This window comes from Lepidochelys kempii, chromosome 6 (assembly GCF_965140285.1).
Source record: "Lepidochelys kempii isolate rLepKem1 chromosome 6, rLepKem1.hap1, whole genome shotgun sequence".
In the NCBI taxonomy this organism is placed as follows: domain Eukaryota; kingdom Metazoa; phylum Chordata; order Testudines; family Cheloniidae; genus Lepidochelys; species Lepidochelys kempii.
This window is the reverse complement of record NC_136385.1, coordinates 102,184,798-102,205,905: the sequence shown is the minus strand read 5'-3', so window position 1 is coordinate 102,205,905 and position 21,108 is coordinate 102,184,798. Positions and strand designations below refer to the sequence as shown.

General features: G+C 43.7%; 1 protein-coding gene across 8 annotated transcripts in view; it reads left to right on the top strand.

Annotated features, from left to right (window-relative positions):
- The first annotated feature begins 14,589 nt into the window (after positions 1 to 14,589).
- The window catches only part of NRDE2 (NRDE-2, necessary for RNA interference, domain containing), a 71,215-nt gene continuing 64,696 nt past the window's right edge, over positions 14,590 to 21,108 (top strand). For all 8 annotated transcript variants that reach the window (XR_012159525.1, XR_012159526.1, XM_073349412.1 and 5 more), the window contains exon 1: positions 14,590 to 14,751. Coding sequence is in view for 6 of the 8 variants with exons in the window: in XM_073349412.1 (XP_073205513.1) it covers positions 14,673 to 14,751 (79 nt within the window). In the remaining 2 variants the exon portion in view is untranslated. The remainder of the gene's footprint in view (positions 14,752 to 21,108) is intronic.

Below are 21,108 nucleotides of genomic sequence, written 5' to 3'. Positions count from 1 at the left end.
GAGGGGCACACTGGTACAATCAGATGGCATACAAGTTAACAAACATAGTATCCAAGGTATCTCTCAGGTTGGCCCCTACACGTACCCTGGACTCAGGGAACTGTTGGAGTTACAACATAAGGTAAGTCAAAGACAGAGTGAGGAAAGAATATTACAGATGAATAAGAACTACTCTAAGGACAAACCTCAGAAAATTTGATCGAAGCCATTAATACATTGGCAATACCAGCAATACAGGTACACTACCAGAGAGATCAAGTGGAAGCAAGAGGCAAAGAAAAAAATTGACACCCGAACAAGAAGGCTCTAAGCAATGCATAGAATAATGAATATCAATCAAGACATGGACAGGAGATATGTCTGATGATATGATGGAGGAAAAGGTCTGCTATCTGTGCACAGTACTATTAACAATAAAGACTATAATATCAATATATACAATAAGTCAGCCAGACTAAAAGATCATCTGGTCATGATAACTAGCGATGGCTGAAATGCATCCCAGCCCAAGAAAGCATAAAAGAAAGGGAAAAGCAAATTGCCAAAGAAAGACTTGAAAGATTTACACAGAAATCAATGTACAGACCGTGGTGGGGAAGAGATTGAACCCATTAATGACCAAAGATCCTCCAGACATGAGTTTGTTAATATCTCAAAAGAGAGACAGAGAGCCTCATTATGAGTGCACAAGAACAGTCCTTAAGGCTTAATTATGTTCAAAACAAAATGGACCAATGGAACTGCTCCCCAAGTGCAGAATGTTTTCAGAACATGTGTTGAGCTCCAGCAGGAGCCTGGCTGTGAGAGAATACGTGAACAGACAAAATGTGTGTCTGTGGCAAGTACAGATTTAAATGAACCGTGTGGTATTATGATCGCTGTAGAAAATGAAGAGGCTAAGATTATATGGAATCTGGCAACTGTCACAGACGGAACAGTACACACAAATTGGCTGGACATAGTGGTTGTAGAAAAGAAGTCAGACAAGACCATGTTAATTGATATTGCCATATCAACAGACAGAAACAAAACAAAAAAAGAAGAGAAGATGGCAATGTACGAAGAACTCTGCCACAAGATGGAACTATTATGGAAAACTAGAACAAAGATGATTCCAGTGATTATTGAATTACTTGGAGTGATCTTAAGGGTCTGAATGAGCAGCTGAAGAATATGTTAGGACTGCAAGGCATCATGATCAGTGACCTCCAGAGGATACCATCCTAGGCATTGTGAGAATTTTAAGGAAAATCAAAGGAGACTGAATGCACTTGAACACCTAAAATGCAAGAATTCTGCAGAGGGTTTAACAAAACTCCCAACTACCCAAAACTAAGGCGTTGATTTGTGGTCAGGATTTATTGGTGACTCATGCGGATAAACTTTAGACAGTGGCTTCCCCCTTTTTTATGCTTAAAGATCGTGTATGCTGCTAATGCTGTTTGTTTAAAAAAATTCCCCTGATGTAATACTGAGGGATAATAATAATGTAATATATATTGCATACTTGGAAAATCTTTTACTAAATGCAAACAGGAAGCTTCCCAGGCTAATGTGACCATTTCCTTAATGTTCTGCAGAACTTAGGCTTAAAAAAAAAAAAAAAAAAGCTTCTAGCCAGTATTGAAAAAAAATCTTTAAAAATGTGAACACATGCTGCAGCCCCTGGCTGGTCTGAAAGTAGATGCCATTATTACACTTTTAGGTTGGGGAGCTCTCTTCATTCTAGATCAGTTCAGCAGCAAAAGCAAGTTGAAGGGCAGCTACAATGACCCCTACTGAATCCTCTCTGGATTCTCTGTACTTTGGGCCAGACTGCCTAATTTCTTGCTTTTGGTTGGAGACTCTGGTTTACCTGGTCTGATATCTGACTGCCTTAGAATGTTTCTCCAACTTCTGGCCAGTTGCCACAGTAGGTGGGGCCAGTATATGATACTCCATCACCTCTGTGGTATTGGGAACTGTACCTTTAAGTGGCTTAGCTTTGGAAACAAGGAGTCTGAGCAGGGGTGCTGCAGAAGCCCATGATCTGTCATGCAGAGGCAGTTGGAACTGGACATGGAATAAACAGTATCTCTTTCAAACACCCTGGACCTAGAGCAATTCCCGAATATCATAATCTCCTTTTTCTGCCAGCCAGTTAGTGCCCTCCTTGTTCTCAGTTCCTCCCTTGTTTGCCAATGAGAGACAGTAGAAGGATGGTTCACTGATTCTGGTGCTCGCCTGGGACTTGTGAACTGTGAGATCACTTCCCTGCTCCACAACAGGGTGGTGTGTGACCTTAGGCCTGAGTTCCTCATCTGTAAAGTGTAGATAATAGTGAACCCTATATCACAAGTGTATTGTGAGGATATAATAAACACATTTGAAATTTGTGAAGTGCTCAGATACCATGATAATGTGGGTCATAGGGGCAAGTAGGAGAGAGAATGGAATAGGACTGGAACATTAACAATTCCTCTGGGCGCTAGGCCAGGCCTATTTCCTACTCAACCACTGGATGGCTAAGCTAAGATCAGGCCCAGGGTTCTCCTGCTTTGTTGCCAGCCCCAGCCACCTCCTTCTCTTACCCAACTCCAGCTGTTCCCTCCCGACTCCTAAAGAAAGGAAGAGAATATACTTAGTTTCTTAGCCTTTTCCACGGAAGGCCACAACATCCTTGGATATCTGCCAGCCTTTCCAAAATTAGAGGACATGGCTAAAGTGGTTCATGAAGATGGTTTAAAGAAGGTGGAGGGACAATATTCTGCCAGGGCAACACAACAGACTCTGAGATTCAACAGACAATGGAGCATAATCCATCTGGAATTCACTGGGATCTCTGTGAACTGTTTGAATGAGTCATGCAAAGAACCAGACAGACTCTGGAGAATCTAACCCTTAGAAAGTCACTTGTAGAACAACCAGATGCAGTTTGCCTCAGGAACTCGTAAAGACCAAGATGATAGGCACAATGCAATGTGAACTATGTACTAGAAAATAGATTGCTAGAACTGCGTAATAGGCTGTATTACATTGATGACTATGTACTGCAGAAGAAGGATTGTTCATATTTTTTGGTTTTCTGTTACTATTGTCTCACTCAAAACCAGAGTGATGTCTAAGCGGGAACGGGAAGAGAGTAGAAAGGAAGAAACACTCTGGGTCACCTTTTGGGAAGTGGGACAGGAAGTTCCAAGAGGCAGTTGAGGAAATTAAAATAGTTGAAGCCTGCCCTGGGTGTGGAGTGATTGTGGCTATTATCTTATGTCTCCAGTAGAGCTTCAGTTCTGTTCAAACTGATATGGCTGAGACTTTCAGTTCTGTGGTTGATCCTACACAAGGAATGGGGAAGGGCAGAACCCATGAACTCCTCTTGAGGTACTGGAGAATTGATGCTGTAAATGGAGCAGTGAAGTGATGAGGTGTCTGCTGATAGAAGAGGATTTAAGGCCTCACTGGGGAGAAGGATCTGTGATGGCTGCTGCATCTGAGAGGAGGACAGATCCTGGGAGAGGGCCCGAGACAGCTGTAGCAGCTTTGAAAATCCACTGTTCAGAATTAATAGATTTAGTGGGGCAGGGGAGAAAATGATTTGCAAAACAAACAAGAAGTATGCATCGGAGAGATATTTAGATTGTAAGCTCTGTGGAGAGGAGGGACTGTTTTTTTGTTTTGCCTAGCACAATGGGTTCCTGGTCTATGATTGGAGCTCTTAGATGCCACCACAATACAAATAATAAACAAATAACAATTCCAAGGGGGTGTGAGCGTCCATGTGTGGGTGGATGAATAGAATGTCTGGCTGCATGAGAAGGTGTTCAGGGATGACACAGAGAGTGTGTGAAGGAATACTGTGGAATAGGCAGTGGTGGATTTGTGCATATTGGTGTATAAACCATATGTATGGTGTACAGTAATAGTTGGCTAGTAGATTTTTCTTGGAAATTTTGCAAGAGTGATGGAGTCATGCTCTCATGTCTGACTTTTCCTGATTATCTATATGGACATTCAAATAATTTTGCCTGGCTATCTGACAGGGCTAAGCATTAGGTGTGAAGTACAAATGCTTATGTCCCTGTGTAATGGTTTGAATGCATAGGTTACCATTTCATCCAGCCTCTGAGCTGGATGAGTTGAGTTTATGCAGTTTACTGTGAGGAGGTCAGGGAAGGAAGTGATGGTGGAATCTTTGAGGCAATATCTTAAAAAAAAGTCCAGTCTTCTCTGCATGGATATTAAATTCCCCAACATACTTTTTATAAGTTGGGGTTTGCACAGTGTCCTTGGTCACACATTTCTCTATTCTTAATGTTTTGCAGTGTATTTTATGCCACTTTACTGCTCCTCTTCACCCCAGAGGCAGTTACATTTCCATGCTGCTGCATAAGTTTCGTTTGTAAAGCACTTCAGCTGCCTTTCAGATAGGAGTTCATATAAATATAAAATATTAATGAATATTAACAAATATATTATCTTTAGGTAAGTTTAAAATTAATATTTATATGTCATGATCATCCTTTAGCAGGATCATCCGATATTTCAGTATTGTACTATTACAGTTCAGTGCATTGCAGAGGATCTCTACTGCATATGTATTGACTGGCTTCCCTCTGTCATATTGTTTAGCAACAGCAAACAGCTTTCTGCCAGAGTGATGATACTGCATATGACTTGATCATTATACCACTTGTCCAGTGTAATGAACCAAATTTTATAAACTCTGTACTAATAAAGGATACTTATGGGATATTATATGGAAGTTGGCTTCTCTAGCACTGTGGCTTGTTTGTACCTAAATTATTAGAAGTTTGGCAGAACAAAAAAAGGTGGTAATGAGAGTCTCCTACTTACATTGTGATTGATATTCTGGCTGTTGCAGGCAGAGGCACTCTGGTGGTGAATGGGTATGCAGAGGGCTAGTGCTGGTGTCTGGATATATTTTGCTTAAGTAGTATTTGAGGGGAGCATGCTGGTAAGCTATGGAACTACAAGAGAAATTATGAAACCCATGGGGAAAAGTAGTGTTAAAGGTTTTCAGATCATGGGATAACAGAACATCCTAGTTGTCATTGGGGCATTGTCTATTTATGTGTACTATGTTTTTATTTTATTTTATGATTTACATTTTGATTATTTAGACTGATTAAATTTATTTGACAGGCTAAATTTTCAAAGGTTGCACAGGGATGTAGTCATTCAACTCCAATTAAATGGTCTGATCCTACAATCCCTGCCCAGGGAACACTCACTCCCATTGTGATGAATGGAAGTTTCTCTGGACAGTGTCTGCAGGATGAAGCCACAAATCAATGTGACTCTTAAGTCCCTGTGTAATGCTTTGAATGTATACCCACCATTTCTGGCTGAGCCATATACCATTCTATTCATAGTAATAAAAACACCCTTTGAAATAAGCCAAACATTTTTTTTCCCTTAAGGAGGAATTATTGCTTATTATTTTATAAAGAATGGGTGAAGGGAGACACCAAGCATACAGACAGAAGAATAAGTCAGAAGGAAGGAATGGTCCTACTTTCCTGCAGGAGACCATGAAAAGTGCCATGCTCTGTCATAGAATCATAGAAGACTAGGGTTGGAAGAGGCCTCAGGAGGTCATCTAGTCCAACCCCCTGTTCAAAGCAGGACCAACACCAACTAAATCATCCCAGCCAGGGCTTTGTCAAGCCAGGCCTTAAAACCTCTAAGGGTGGAAACTGCAAACCCTCCCTAGGTAACTCATTTCAGTGCTTCACCACCCTCCTAGTGAAATAGTTTTTCCTAATATCCAACCTAGACCTCCCCCCACTGCAACCCGAGACTATTGCTTCTTGTTCTGTCATCTCACATCACTTTGAACAGCCTAGCTCCATCCTCTTTGGAACGCCCCGTTTTGATTGTTGAAGGCTGCTATCAAATCCCCCCTCACTCTTCTCTCCTGCAGACTAAATAAGCCCAGTTTCCTCAGCCTCTCCTAATAAGTCACGTGCCCTAGCCTCCTAATAATTTTCATTGCCCTCCACTGGACTCTCTCCAATTTGCTCACATCCTTTCTGTAGTGGGGGGCGCAAAACTGGACACAATACTCCAGATGGCCTCACTAGCGCTGAACAGAGGAGAATAATCACTTCCCTTGCCCTGCTGGCAATGCTCCCACTAATGCAGCCCAATATGCTGTTAGCCTTCTTGGTAACAAGGGCACACTGTTGACTCATAGCCAGTTTCTCGTCCACTGTAATCCCTAGGTCCTTTTCTGCAGAACTGCCGCTTAGCCAGTCAGTCCCCAGCCTGTAGCAGTGCATGGGATTCTTCTGTCCTAAGTGCAGTACTCTGCACTTGTCCTTGTTGAACCTCATCAGATTTCTTTTGGCCCAATCATCCAATTTGTCTATGCCACTCTGGACCCTATCCCTACCCTCCAGCGTATTTACCTCTCCCCCCAGCTTAGTGTCATCTGCAAACTTGCTGAGGGTGTAATCCATCCCATCATCCAGATCATTAATGACGATGTTGAACAAAACGGGCCCCAGACAGACCCCTGGGGCACTCCGCTTGATACCGGCTGCCAACTAGACAGAGCCGTTGATCACTACCCATTGAGCCCGATGATCTAGCCAGCTTTCTATCCACCTTATAGTCCATTCATCCAATTCATACTTTTTTAACTTGCTGGAGAGAATAATGTGGGAGACCGTATCAAAAGCTTTGCTAAAGTCAAGGTTTATCACGTTCCCTTCTTCCCCCTTATCCACAGAACCAGTTATCTCATCATAGATGGCAGTCAGGTTGGTTAGGCCTGACTTGCCCTTAGTGAATCCATGTTGACTGTTCCTGTTCACCTTCCTCTCCTCCATGTGCTTCAAAATGGATTCCTTGAGAATCTGCTCCATGATTTTTCCAGGGACTGCTGTCCCTTTACATCAGTCAGTTGGATGGAATTGTATCCACTTCTAGATATGTAGGTCCTAGCTCCCATTAACTTTAAGGGGAGTTATGGCTGCTCAGCACTTCTAAAAATCAGGCCCAGTCCCGAAGTCTTCATTCAGCAAAACTCTCACGGAAAATTAATGGGAGCTGTATCAGAGAGAATATTGGACGATTGGATCCACCTACTTTTCATTTTGTGCCTGATCTTGCTCCCACTGAAGTCAAAAGCAAAATTCCCATGAACTTCAATGGGAGCAGCACCAAGCCCTCCAGTTTTATATACGTATGGTTTGTTGACATGACTATGTTTGTATGTCTGAGATTTATATACCTTTCCATGAGATCTTCAGCCTAAAAGGCCTATCCAGGGTATGGGCTTCCGAATGAAGGATTTTAATATTAATTTGTCCACTGTTTCTGTTTTTTATCTTTAAACGTACACAAATTTCACACATGCACAGTGAACCTGACTGTTCAAGGCCAGCACTGCCATGTAGCTTGAAAATTGCAGTATTCTTCATGTATGCAGAAGCTCACTTACACTAATGCACACTACTCTGAATCTTAAGAGATCTGTATCTGAATTGAGTCCTTTATCTTTATTACGTTTCCACCATAAAAATATCTGCTACAGGTCATCTAACTGGTAAGTGTCTAATGCAGTACTGAATGAAGTTTTGAAATTGAAAATTTAATGGATAGCATCCAGGGCAGTAGATAAATCACAAGGATCGTTAATTCAAATAACTGAAAGATAATTTGTTGAATGCTCCAACAGCCTATATAAAATAATATTAGAAGTGGTGTGGGAAGGGAAAGATTAATATTTTTTTCTATTTATTTTCACCTGCTTAGGGAAAAATGTTTTGCATTCCCATGACATATGATTTAATGTGTTTGTTTTATTAATATGTTTATTAAGCCACTGATTTCTTTATAATGTTTATAAAGTAAGAAAAATATGAAACATGCAGCCTTGAGAAATAAGTAGTATAACAGGGTTATTTAGACAAAATGAAAGTCGTCAATAAGCTATATTACTTTTATACAGAGCCTTTCAAAATGTTTAAGAAATTATACACACAAAAAATTCATCCACCTTGGAATGCAGCTACTTCTGGGGTGAAACATGGTAACTGTTTAATCTCATAGCTCAGGTGTGGCCAACCTGTGGCTCTTCAGAGGTTAATATGCGGCTCCTTGCAGAGGCGCCAACTACGGGGCTGGAGCTACAGGCACCAACTTTCCAGTGTGCTACAGGGTGCTCACTGCTCAACCCTTGGCTCTGCCCCAGGCCCCAGCCCCACTCCACTCCTTCTCCCAAGACCCCCCCCCTTCCCTTGAGTCTGCTGCACCCTTGCTCCTCCCCCCCCGCCTCCTGCACACCACAAAACAGCTGATTGCGTGGGCAGGAGGCGCAGGGATGGAGGGTTAGGTGCTGATCGGTGGTGCTGCTGGCGGGTGGGAGACACGGGGAGTAGGGGGGGAGCTGACGGGGGGCTGCTGATGTGTTACTATGGCTCTTTGGCAAGGCACACTGGGAAATTCTGGCTCCTTCTCAGGCTCAGGTTGGTCACCCCTGTCATAGCTGGATAGGGCACAATAGTCTAATACATAATACAGTATATAACCACATTGTTCAAGGAGAATAACTGGAATTTGGTTATTACTTGGGCTATCACCCTAACCTTAATAAATACTAAAAATACTGAGGATGCTTTTATGACCACAGCTGGTCAGAATTTGGTTTAAGTCTCATGCAAAAAGATTATGAAATGTAGTTGCTTCAGTTATAGTCACATCTATGGATAATCCCTTTAAATGATGGATTTAAAGGTCACTCGGTTACACCTTTTCATCAGACTATGTGCAGTTCTGATTTATCAAAATAGTCTTTTTGGGGAGTAAAAGCATAGTACTGCTCCTTTCTCTAGGGGTTGTTCTTGCCAATAATTTGAAAATACAGGATTCACATGTACTGTGATAGTAGCTGAAAGGCTTCATGGAACAAGTGCCTTTGGGGAAAACCTTGCAGGCAAAGTCCATAAAAGACATTGAAAAGTACAAGGTAAGACTTTTCCTGCAAGGTTTTCCCCAAAAGCTCTTGTTCCATGAAGCCTTTCAGCTACTATCACAGCACTTGGTGTTTTGCATATATGATACTTGTTTGCATGAGTTGAAAGGACTGCTAGGAAAAGTAGGGTGAGAGGTGAACCATCAGAGAAGAGATTTGACTACCAGTCCAGAGCAGCAGCCACTGAGCACTGCTTCAACTCTTCCCCATAATGATTAAGGGACCTAGGGAAAGGAGACAGGGATATAGAGAAGCCTGAAGGAAAGGGAGTGATAAGAGGAGCTTTGGAAGGGAATAGGAGGAGCCTTGGTTGAAAGGGAAACACACTGGGATGGGGAGGCAAGGGGAGCTGTGAGGGCTCCTGGACAACAGGCAGAGGTTGGTAGGAGGAAGGTCTCCAAGAGGAAGGGGTATGCTGGGAGATAGAAGAGACTGAGGAATTTCACAGTGAGAGAAGCCTGAAAAGAGACAGGGGAAAATGTAGAGGGACTATGGAAACTTGGCATGCTGTCTGAAGAATATTTCTAAGGCCTGGTATACACACAGATTTTGTTCTAAATAATTATATCAATTAGGGGATATGATTTTTTATGGACCATGTGACATATTTAGACCATGTGACAGGGTGCTAAGCAGAAAACTGCTTAGCCAACCCTCTGTCACTGCAGCTCCAATTAAGGGAGGTGAATTGGAGCTGGGTAGATCACCTGGCCGATTGGGGAATCTGCAACAGCTGCTGCCTCATCAGGCTGGGGCTGGATAAAAGCCCCAGGGGAAGGAAGCCAGGGGAGGAGCTGGAAAGGCAGTGAGGGGAAGCAGGGAGCAATAGCTTGCCCCCTCTCTCCGGTTGGTGGACTGTAAGAAGGGGACTATGTGTATGGTGGAAAGGTGGTGGGAACACAACCTGTAAATAAAAGCACCAAGGTCTCTGTGTGACTTTCTCAGCCCAGCGGGGGCAGGAGCCAGGAGGGCCCTGCAGGGACCCCATTACAGACCATTTCAACCCCTAGTGTGGACATACATATTGGTCAGTCTTATTCCCCTTCCCATGCTGGAATAAGATATATTAATATAAGCATCTTTTTTGCACGTATAACTGCAATCACACTAGAATGATTGAACTTTGGGGTGTAGACAAGGCCTCAGAAGGAGAACAGGATGGAAGCCTGCTGGACTGCCCTGTAGGAGAAGTTGGCTGGGGGTAATGTTATTGGAGAGAAGAGAGAAGAACTTGTGTTATTGTGGGTTTTGCAGGTCTCATGCTGCAAGGGAGTGTATATAAATACACCCAACTATCCCCCCAGCTATGTGGGTAAAATTACTCCATTGAAGAAAACATTTCTATTCTTCCTGATACAGCTCCCAACTATTTGTGATTTTGTAGATTCTTACAATACGTACATAGTAGGGAGTTACATGATTATCTGATTTCTGGCTTCTACCCTGTTAAATATTGCCCTTAATCAAAATGGTTGCCATCTTCCATTATTGTCAGACAGATGTAATGTTAACAAGTTACTTAAAATTTCTGTGGAATGAAGAGGCTACATAGCTTATTTGATTAACAAGAGGCAGACAGAAACACATTCATACTATACATAGGTGTCATGAGGGATTTGATGACTTGCTAAAAATGAAACCATAACGAAAAGCTTACCTCCCTATGAAGCTGAAGGTGACAGCAGTGCTAATACATATTACTCCTGAGTCTCTGAAATCTCAAAGGTTTTTATGTCAACAGTTCCTGGGGTCAGATATAACTATAGCGGAGATTAAAAATCCGACTCAGGCTCTTTCTGTAGTAGTTGGGAGGAGTGCTGAACCTGATGGGCTTCCTGAGAAAACTGATTTTCAAACACCCTCTTATTAGTGTAGGCCTAACCTGAGATAAGTAACTTGACATAAGTGAGACCTTGTTTCTCAGTGGGCATGACTGAGAAGGGAATGGAAGATTAAGCTGTAAATAAGGCCGTAACAAGCCTTAGGCTGCAGTCAAGCTAGCTAAGATAAGCAGGAATACCGTGGTACTTGGGACAATGGACAAGATAAATCTGGAATGCAGCCATCATGAACAGCACAAGGACAGAGCATACTGTACAGAGATTGGTTCCTGAACAGTAATCAAGTGAATCATATGATGCAATGTATAGTTGGGAATGCAGATGTTAGTAAAGATAAAAATACAAAAAAGTTTTGCTGTGTAACTTTGGATTTGTGCTGTACCCTGCATCATCCATGTGTCTGAGTTTGGCCAGCCTGGGTGCAGTGTTGTTGTATGCCAGGGATTGGCAACCTTTGGCATGCGGCCCTTCAGGGAAATCTGCTGGCGGGCCGGGACGGTTTGTTTACCTGCAGCATCGCAGGTTCGGCCGATTGCAGCTCCCACTGGCCGTGGTTTGCTGTTCCATGTCAATCGGGGCTGTGGGAAGCGGCGCAGGCCGAGGGATGTGCTCACTTTAAGCATGTGAGCAATCCCACTGAATTCAATGGGAACATGTGCAGGCTTGGATTTAGATATAGAGTGACCAGATGTCCCAATATTACAGGCTTGTCTTGGTTATGCAACCTATTAGCACCCCACATAACTTCCCGTCCCCTCCCCTCACGATTTTTCACACTTGCTATCTGGTCATCCTATCTTGGTATTGTTGGGGACACTGGGGCATGGCCACTAGGTAACTCGAGGGGATGGAAGACCACGAGTGTCGATGAAGCCCCCTCGCACTAGGCCCAGGTGTCCATAGCCGCCCCCCCCCTCCTGCCTGGAGGCACTCGCAGCAGCTCTGCGTACTAGGCCCAAGTGTCCTTGGCCCCCCCGCCTGGAGGCACACACAGCAGTTATGCTGAGAATCTGCAACAGTATGTTGCAGAGTCAGACTGCCTGAAACTAAGCAAGGCCAAACAGGGGAGATATGGAAGAACAATGCTGAATAAAGCAGCTTTATGTATAGTTTAACAAATAATACAGAGAATCAGGGAACTAGCTGGGAACTGGATTGGCTGGCTATATGGATACTTAGGGCAGCTTGCTATTGGATAAGTATGCTGGGAAAAAGGATGTATAAAAGCCTGTGTAACTTCCTGCTCTGTTGTGCAGGATTTGAGATTTTATTCTCCCTGTACCTTTTTGCAGCTGCAAATAAACTTTTCTGCTTCTCCACCCCGTTGTGATTATTGGGTGTAGCACACCGGGTAACGAACCACTCAAGCTGTTGTTCAGCCTCTCGGCACTGGGTGCCGGCAACAGTATCACCAAATAAACTGAGATGCAAAGACAGGGTGTCCTTGCATGACTCATTGACAGACTCAGATCCAAAGAGAGACAGAGGTATGTTTGCAGTATAGTGTTTTAAAAGGTTTTAAAAATATCATATTGCAAAAAAATCTTTTTCAAAAACATTTGTCATTTGGATTCAGTGTGAGCTAAGTTTTAAAAATAAAAAACACAAAACACATAAAAATCTATATCAAAAGTTTTGCTGTTAAGATCTCTGTGCTGCTGGAATGTGTTTTTCAGGGGACCAATTAAAAGTGCCATTGGAATCAGTTAGATTTATAAGGATCTCAAGTAGTTATGTGGAAAAGATAAATTAGGCTTGATTAGAAGACTCTCCCCTCCATGAATGAGAGACCTGGGGCAGGGCAGATCTGAATGGGCAGTCTTTTCCTCTCCCAATGAGACACTTGAGGGCAGGTCTTGATGAAGAAGCCCTACCCTCTTCTAAGGAGTAAAACACCATAGGGGAGACTCAGCCCTAAATGGGGGTGTCTTTCCCTCAAACAGTGAGTTTTCTCATCTCTCTCCCAATGAATGAGGAGACCTGCAGTGGATCGTAACTAAATGGCTGCAAGTTGAAGCTAGACAAATTCAGACTGGAAATAAGATGTACCATTTTTAACAGAGTAATTAACCACTGGTTTATTTACCATGGGGTTGTAATGGATTCTCCATCCCTGACAATTTTTAAATCAAGACTGGGTGATTTTCTGAAAGATCTGGTCTAGGAATAATTTTGGGGAAGGTCTATGGCCTGTGTTATACAGGCCACAGTAGATGATCACAATGGTCCCTTCTGGGCTTGGAATCTGTGAATGAGCAAGTCTTTTCTGACCACTCCACAGAGAGGTGGTGGTGAAAGAGCTGAAGGAGAAAAAGAGTCATGTTCTCCTGCCCTACCAAATAAGTGAGAAGAAAACTAGAAGGGGGTGTCAGATCTCATCAGAATAGAATATTCTCCCTCTATCCCATAAATAGGTGGCGATTGGGAGGGGACACCACAAGTATGAATAGGGTTTGCTCTAGTGTTGCCAACTTTCTAGTCGCACGAAATGGAACACCCTAGTCCCGCCCTTTCCCCAAGGCCCCGCCCCTTCCCACTCCCTTCCCCAAGGCCCTGCCCTCTGCTCATTTCATTCCCCCTCCCTCGGTGACTTGCTCTCCCCCACCCTCACTCACTTTCACTGGGCTGGGGCAGGGGGTTGAGGTGTGGGGGGGTGAGGGCTCCAGCTGGGTGTGTGGGCTCTGGGGTGGGGCTGGGCATGAGAGGTTTGGAGTGCAGGAGGGGGCTCCAGGCTGGGGGTGTGTGTGGAGATTTGGAATGTAGGAGGGGGCTGCAGGTTGAGGCAGAGGATTGGGGTGCAGGAGGGGGTGAGGGCTCTGGGGTGGGGCCAGGGATGAGGGGTTCAGGGTGTGGGAGCTCTGGGGTGGGGCAGAGGGTTGAATTGCTGGGGGGTGAGGGCTCTGGGGTGGGGCCAGGGATGAGAGGTTTGGGATGCAGGAGGGGGCTCCGGGTTTGTGGGGGCTCAGGGCTGGGGCAGGGGGTTGAGGTGCGGGCTTACCTCAGGCGGCTCCCAGTCAGTGGTGCAGCAGGGCTAAGGCAGGCTCCCTGCCTGTCCTGGCTCTGTGTTATATCCTGGAAGCAGCCAGCAGATCTGGGTCCTTGGTGTGGGGGGCCAGGAGGCTCCACACACTGCTCTAGCCCACAGGCACCGTCCCACCCCAGCTCCCATTGGCTGGTGTGGAGCAGGTGCTTGGGACAGCGCACAGAGCCCCATGGACCGTGTGCCTAGGAGCTGGACCTGCTGGCCACTTGTGGGGTGCAATGTGGTGCCAGCCAGGACATGTAGGGACTAGCCTGCCTTAGCCCCGCAGACCAGACTTCTAATGACTTGGTCAGTGGTGCTGACCGGAGCCACAAGGGTCCCTTTTCAACCAGGTGTTCTGGTAAAAAACCGGACACATGGTCACCCTCGTTTGCTTCCCCTCTGCACCTATGAGCCAGAGAAGAACTGCAGGGACAGGTGTGTGGAGACTGCACATTCATATATCAAAATAGAGCTTTTTATCCAGGCACTTAAGTGTTTTCCTAAGCAGCAGTACCCCACGGTGTGTGGAGTGGAGTCAGGGCTGAAGAGGGGAATTTCTCTCTCCAACACTGAGAGAGCCCCAGAGGGTGTCAGGCCTAAACTGTTGAGCAAACTCCTCCCTCTCCCAAAATCCAGTGGCGGGGAAGCGATTGGACGATCGCGAGGAGACTGCCCAGGCGTCTTCCCCCCGACGCCATTTTGGGAGCAGGAGCAGGCAGGACTACATTTCCCAGCATGCTGGGGCAGCGAGCAGCGCCATCTTGCCTCGTTGGGGTGGCCGGGGTCTCCTTGGGAAGCTAGAAGGGAGGAAGGTGTGGTTCAGCCCATGGCTCTTTTCCCGGCCTTTGCCGGCGCCGCAGAGCCCGGGGAGACGCCAGCCAGCGGTAGCGAGGGCTCCAGGAGAGGTAACGTCCTCCTAGGGGGCCGGCATCAGCGGCCTAGTGCTCTGCCAGCCCCGGTCCCTCTGCTCACGCCCCCCTCCACCTAGAAACCCTGCTGGGTCTCCTGCTCCCCATAGAGACCCCTCCCCGCCCAGCGCTCCCCTCGCAGCAACCCCCTGGTGCCAGCCCTGCACACACGCTCCCTCCAAGGGCGGCCCCGCTTCTGCTGCTCCGTGCGTGGAGGTGGGTGCCGGGCCCGGGCCCGGGCCCCTGAGGGGACGGCGAAAGCGGCGGCATCAGATACACGCAGGTGCCTGCTGCCCACGTGTGGGGGTGTCAGTTATGCCCGGCTGTCAAGGTGGCCCCCGTTTTATGCCCTGCAGTTGGTACCCGTGAGCGCACTTACTGAGCTGTAATACGCGGGTTTGCAGTGAGGCTACTGCTGGAAAGAAGCTGGCGTGTGAGAAGGCTACCAATCCTCTGGCACACCTCCCCCTAACTTGTGACTGCGCTGGGGGTATGGCGATCTAAAAACACCATGAACTTTGCCGATTTTCAGGCCCTCCCCTCGGGGTACACATCTGTTCCCCTCTGTTCTTTGTCCAGGTTGTGTTAACTTTGGACAAAGATGGTCTTTATTCCGTTTACCCAGGTCCACAACACAAATATAGTTTTATCTACAGAAACTATCATTTTTGTAAAAAGAAAAGGAGGACTTGTGGCACCTTAGAGACTAACAAATTTATTTGAGCATAAGCTTTCGTGAGCTACAGCTCACTTCATCGGATGCATTCAGTGGAAAATTTGTTAGTCTCTAAGGTGCCACAAGTACTCCTTTTCTTTTTGCGAATACAGACTAACACGGCTGCTACTCTGAAACCTATAATTTTTGTGTGAGACAGTAAGATGATTGCAGAGAGAACCTAAAATAGTGACACCTGCAATTTTTTCCACGGGAGCCCGCCCTCCTGTGTTATACAGTAGTGCAGGGATCGGCAACCTTTGGCACGCGGGCTGGTTTGTTTACCTGCCGCATCTGCATGTTCGGCCGATCGCAGCTCCCACTGGCTGCGGTTCACCCCTCCAGGCCAATGGGGGCTGCAGGAAGTGGCGCGGGTCGAGGGATGTGTTGGGGGGCTTACTAGGGCGGGCTGCGTACTAAAGGTTGCTGATCCCTGCAGTAGCGGTTCTCAACCTTTTTCTTTCTGAAACCCACCCAACATGCTAGAAAAACTCAGTGGTCCACTTGTGCCACAACAATTGTTTTTTCTGCATATCCAGGAGATTAAAAGCCAAGCCGGCATTAGGGGTAGCAAGCAGGGTAATTGTCTGGGCACCATGGCGCAGGGGGCTTTGCAAAGCTAAGTTGCTCAGGATTCAGCCCTGGGCATTGGGGCTCTGCTTTCTGCCCCAGATCCCAGCAACTCTAACCCCGTCCTGCGCTTTTGTTTATTTTGGCTGACCCCCTGAAATCTGCTCGCTGCCCCCCTTGGGGCCTTGGACCTCTGTCTGAGAACTGCTGTTATACACCATGCTGTGCTTCCACTAGATGGTACTGTAACTTTTGGTGCTGCCCTCACAATGAGGGGACTTTTTAGCCACATTGGGGGACCTTGTTGGGTAATGAAACCTGGACAGGATGGATGGTACTGGTTAAAGTCCCAGTCCTGCAAATTACAATGCATGGGAAGACCTCTGTGCCCATGTGGAGATCCAGTAGGGTTTTTCATGGGTGCAGGGCTCTGCCCACACATTGTAACTTGCAGGATTGTGACCTTCGCTTAACCTTACTGTGTATGGACCTCATGTCCCCACAACAATCTTTCATTTTATAGAGTTGAAGGCATATAGAACAAGAGGTTGAGACTGAAATTCAGATTTGGATTCTCTTTTTTAGCACTATTTCTAGACCACAATTTTGTCCACAAGTAATTTTTTAAAGAAATCATTCATTTTAGAAATATTGACACTTTAAGAGGGAATCGTTCAATTACATTGCACTTTCTGCTGTATTTTCTTTTGGTTTTTAACCCCTCCTAATTCTGAAAATTGAGTACAAATATTTTAGCTATATTTCAACCTAAGAAGCTCAGTGCTAATTCATTTTTTGTGTCTGAGCTTGGAGAGGTAGAGATAGAAAGTGATTAGCAAACTAACACATCATTACTTTTCCAGAATTTGTGGAAATATCTTCTATAAATTATCAGCTTCCACTAATTAACAGATTGAGCATATTTTAGTAATGTTATAAAACATTAAATATTAAACAGAAATAACTGTTATACCACCATAAACTGTGATCCCATCAAATTTCACAAATTTAATAGAATAAAATGAATACTTGTCTGAGAACTAGGTACTGTAGAATGTGGTGGTGATGAAAGATGGCACTCTTTCCTTGGAGCCAGTGTCCTTCCTGGGTGTAGGGGCCATTGTGCTGCTGAATGTGTCATTTTTTAGATGATACATAAAACTGAGGTGCCCTTTGTGATCATTTAATATCTCTATGCATTTTTTTTTTTTGTAAGAGCTGGGGTATTAACTCTGGTACTCTGGCCAGATTTCATTTTGGGTAATTGCATTCTGCCTACCTATGCTTTCCCCTCTGTTTTATTTGGATTTTGATAGTTTGACTTCCTGTCTGAAACTTTTGCTGTGCCATTTTGTACTCTAGAGGGCACTGCGATTTAGTGGTGAGTGAAGTGAAGGGATGTTATGAGGTTTAATTAGGACCCAATTCTGCAGAAGTTTACTACTAAACATACTGCTTACTAATGTGAGCAGCCCCTTGATGGCAGTCTGTAGTACTTATAAGATTGGGCCTGTATGTTATAATGTGCCTTAAGATCCTCCAGTGAAAGGTGCTTTAAAAATGAAAAGTATCACTAGGTCCCACAATTTGTGCTAGAACCAGACTTATAGATGTTTGCAAAGCAAAAAAGCTTGATTTGAGATTCTTGAACATTGACTCTGCTGTCAGGTACTGGGAGGTTTTTTCAGGTGGGAAGGGTAGAAAGAGTCTAATGCATTATCTTTCTGGTGTTATGCCCATGAACATGGAAAACAATAGGAAAAAATAAATTTTAACACAAATTATACAGACCAACAATATGCCAGGTGTTTTAAAAAGTTGTATTAAAGTGAAGTCCCTTCCTTGAAAACCGTACAATTTTAGGTTAATGATGATGAGATATGAGGAATTAAAAGCGGTTCAAATATTTGTTCCCAGCCCAGTATTTCACTGGAGATTATTTACAAGTAGGCTTTAACTAGGTACGTGTTATGTAATGGAATAGTTGTTTAATTCTCCCCAAAGTATTAGAGCATGGTTTACCATTTTGTACAGAATAGCAAGAGAATTTTTAACATCTGGCTGGTATAAATGATGATTTAGGGGGCATCTATGCAAGTACATTGATTGTACCGGGGATGGAGTTGGAGTTTCTACCATGATTCTACAAGTTTAAAACACAATTTGGTCTTGTCTACGCAGGCAAGATTGAGCTGTGGACATAGTCAAGGAATTAATATGTTTATATAATCATTTCTAAAGGTCAAATTGCCTTTGATAAAAGGTCCTGTTACTGGAATCCCAGTGGAGGCCAACTGAGGTCACTCAATTAGGGTGAACTGCAAAGAATGAGGCAGTCAATCCCCAAAGCTGGTGGATATTTCAATACTTAGATTTACACAAAACAGCTTCTTTATTACCTCACTGATTGCCCAGAAACACAGTTCCCTTAAAGTAACCCGCCTCAGACCTCCATCCAGGTATCCAAGTCAACTAAGATGAAGATTTCTGAAAATCTTATTTCATCATATAGAAGAAAAGGTTCTACCTATCCCAAAGGATCAGACACATTACCTCCCAGGTTAATGAATATTCCAGATTTTACCCAAATATACATTTCCTGCTAATTCTTATTAAGTAAACTAAAATTTATTAAAAAAGAAAAGCGAGTATAGGTTAAAAGATCAATATACATATATACATGAGTTCAATTCTTGAGGCTCAGAGACATAGCAGAGATGGTGAGCTTTGTAGTTGTAAAGAGTTCTTTTAGAGTTTAGTCCATAGGTTATAGTCCAGTATCACATCCAGGGTGTACCGGGTTAACTGCTGTCTCATCTTGTGACTCAAACTTCCTCTGATGAAGCTTAAGCAGATCTGAGATAAACAGGATCAGGACCCAAAGAACTTTTATACAATTTCAAGTCTTCTTTGACAAGTCGGAGTCCCTCAGGGAACAATAGGAATTAGGCTGACTTTGAAGGAGGTACATCACGGGTACTTAGCTATACAAATTAACATAAGGCAATCGCCTGTTCCTCCACCATTCATAGATGATTTGATATATATTTCAAAGAGAGATGAATACAGCGATGTCCCATGTTTACAATGAATGTAAATGCTAGGATGTTCTTTTGATCTCTGAATTATCAGAATACAGCATAGACAGGGACTGTTGATTACATTGTTGACCACTACCTATATATATATGTAAGCACACAAAACCACAAACATTATCTCCCCACATGTCTTTAAGGGTTGAATTTGAGTCATTTATTTTGCAGGATGTTTAACCTTTTCTGGCCATGAGTCACAGGCCCTAAAATGGGAATGTAAAGAATCAGAAACTGAACGATACCTGTGTCCTTTTACTTTTGTGAGCAATCCCATTGATTTTAGTGGGTGCCTTCACCTGTTCTAGGTATAACAGATCCTTCCAGTTAAAGTTCATTTCAGGTTCATGTTTTAAATGTTTTAGATCTGCTGTATTTGGAATGTTTGTTAATAATGGCTCACAGTGAGAATGCTACCTTTTTTATATTTTTCCCTAATTTTTTTGGACAGTCATCTTGAGAAATACACATGAAAAGGGAATATCAATTTCTTTTTTCTTTCCATTTTTTGTTTTTAGAGTGTGGGTCTCACCCTTTGAGCAATTTTTTAAATTTAGAAATATTAGATTTGATAACAATCTTCCACCCTCCCAAAGTGAGATGGTTTCCCTATTCCCTCCCATCTACTGAGCTTTGGTCGCACCCTTCACCCAAACTGACTGAGTAATGGATTAAGTACATTTTTGTTCCTACAGTCAATCAGTTTCCTCACTGTTTCTCTGATGACTTCTGCTTGTGATGTCATCACAACAGCTCACCAACCTCTTTCCAAACAGGAAATAGTGTTTAAAAAATGATCTATTAATGTTTTGTTTATATTAAAATCCTTTGATTTAGGGATTTACCTGACCTGATGTTCCTTCATTTAAAATGTTCTCACCACACCTAATGCTTGAGCGTATAATTCTACTGATTTCTGCAAAGAAATAAACTTGAACTGAAATAACTAAAGCAGTTTTGATTTGAAATCGCATTTTCATTCCTATTGTTGTAATCACAGACTGGCACAAAAAAATAAAATAAATAATTAAATTTGTTTTAATTTGCAATTTTAGTGCAAATTTGTGTGTTGACCAGCCCTATGCTTTTTTGTGGTTTCTATCCGTTGCTGCCTTTTTTTAGTTCTCTGTGCACTGGCATCAAGAGTGATGTAGTCAATAACGTAAACAGTTCAGGGAACAGTGTTTGTAATTAACTAATTCAGAGGTAAAGAGACCCTCATGCATTGTTATTTTACGGTTTTAAGACTCAGATTTTCAGCGGTACAGCGCACCTACAACTCCCATTGTAGTCACGAGGAGCAATGGTCCCTAAAAATCAGGCCCCATATAACAGAATGGAGGGACGGTATCCCTAGCCTCTGTTTTCCAGAAGCTGGGAATGGGCGGTAGGGGATGGATCACTTGATGATTACCAGTTCTATTTATTCCCTCAGGACACTTGGCATTGGCCACTTTTGGAAGACAGGATACTGGGCTAGATGGGCCTTTGGTCTGACCCTGTATTGCTGTTCTTATGTTCTAATAATAAGATTGGTAATGCAAAAATATTTTCCCCCTTATTGGGGTACTTTTACCATTTTACATCTCAAATGGTTTTATTGTAAACTATCACTTAGCACCTATCCACGTTATTTGTTTAAGGGCCTGATTCTGTACCTATTCTAGTCAGTGACACAGATTTCCTTCACTTCAGTGGTGGTAAGATGCCTTATTTGTTTAGGAAGAATTTCTGAGGCACTGTTGTTTAACAGATTAGGAGTTGGAACACCTGGGTTCTGAACGTTGTATCAACAGTCTCTGACTTTGGACATATCACTTAGCTTCACTATGCCATTTGTAAAATGAAGCTAGTACTTTATATAATGCAAATGATCAGAACACTTTCTACTATTAAGTACAAAGTATTATTGTCAATATTTAAAATTAAAATCAGACATGAAATGTAAAAGTATTTACTGTGCAGTAATTACTTTTT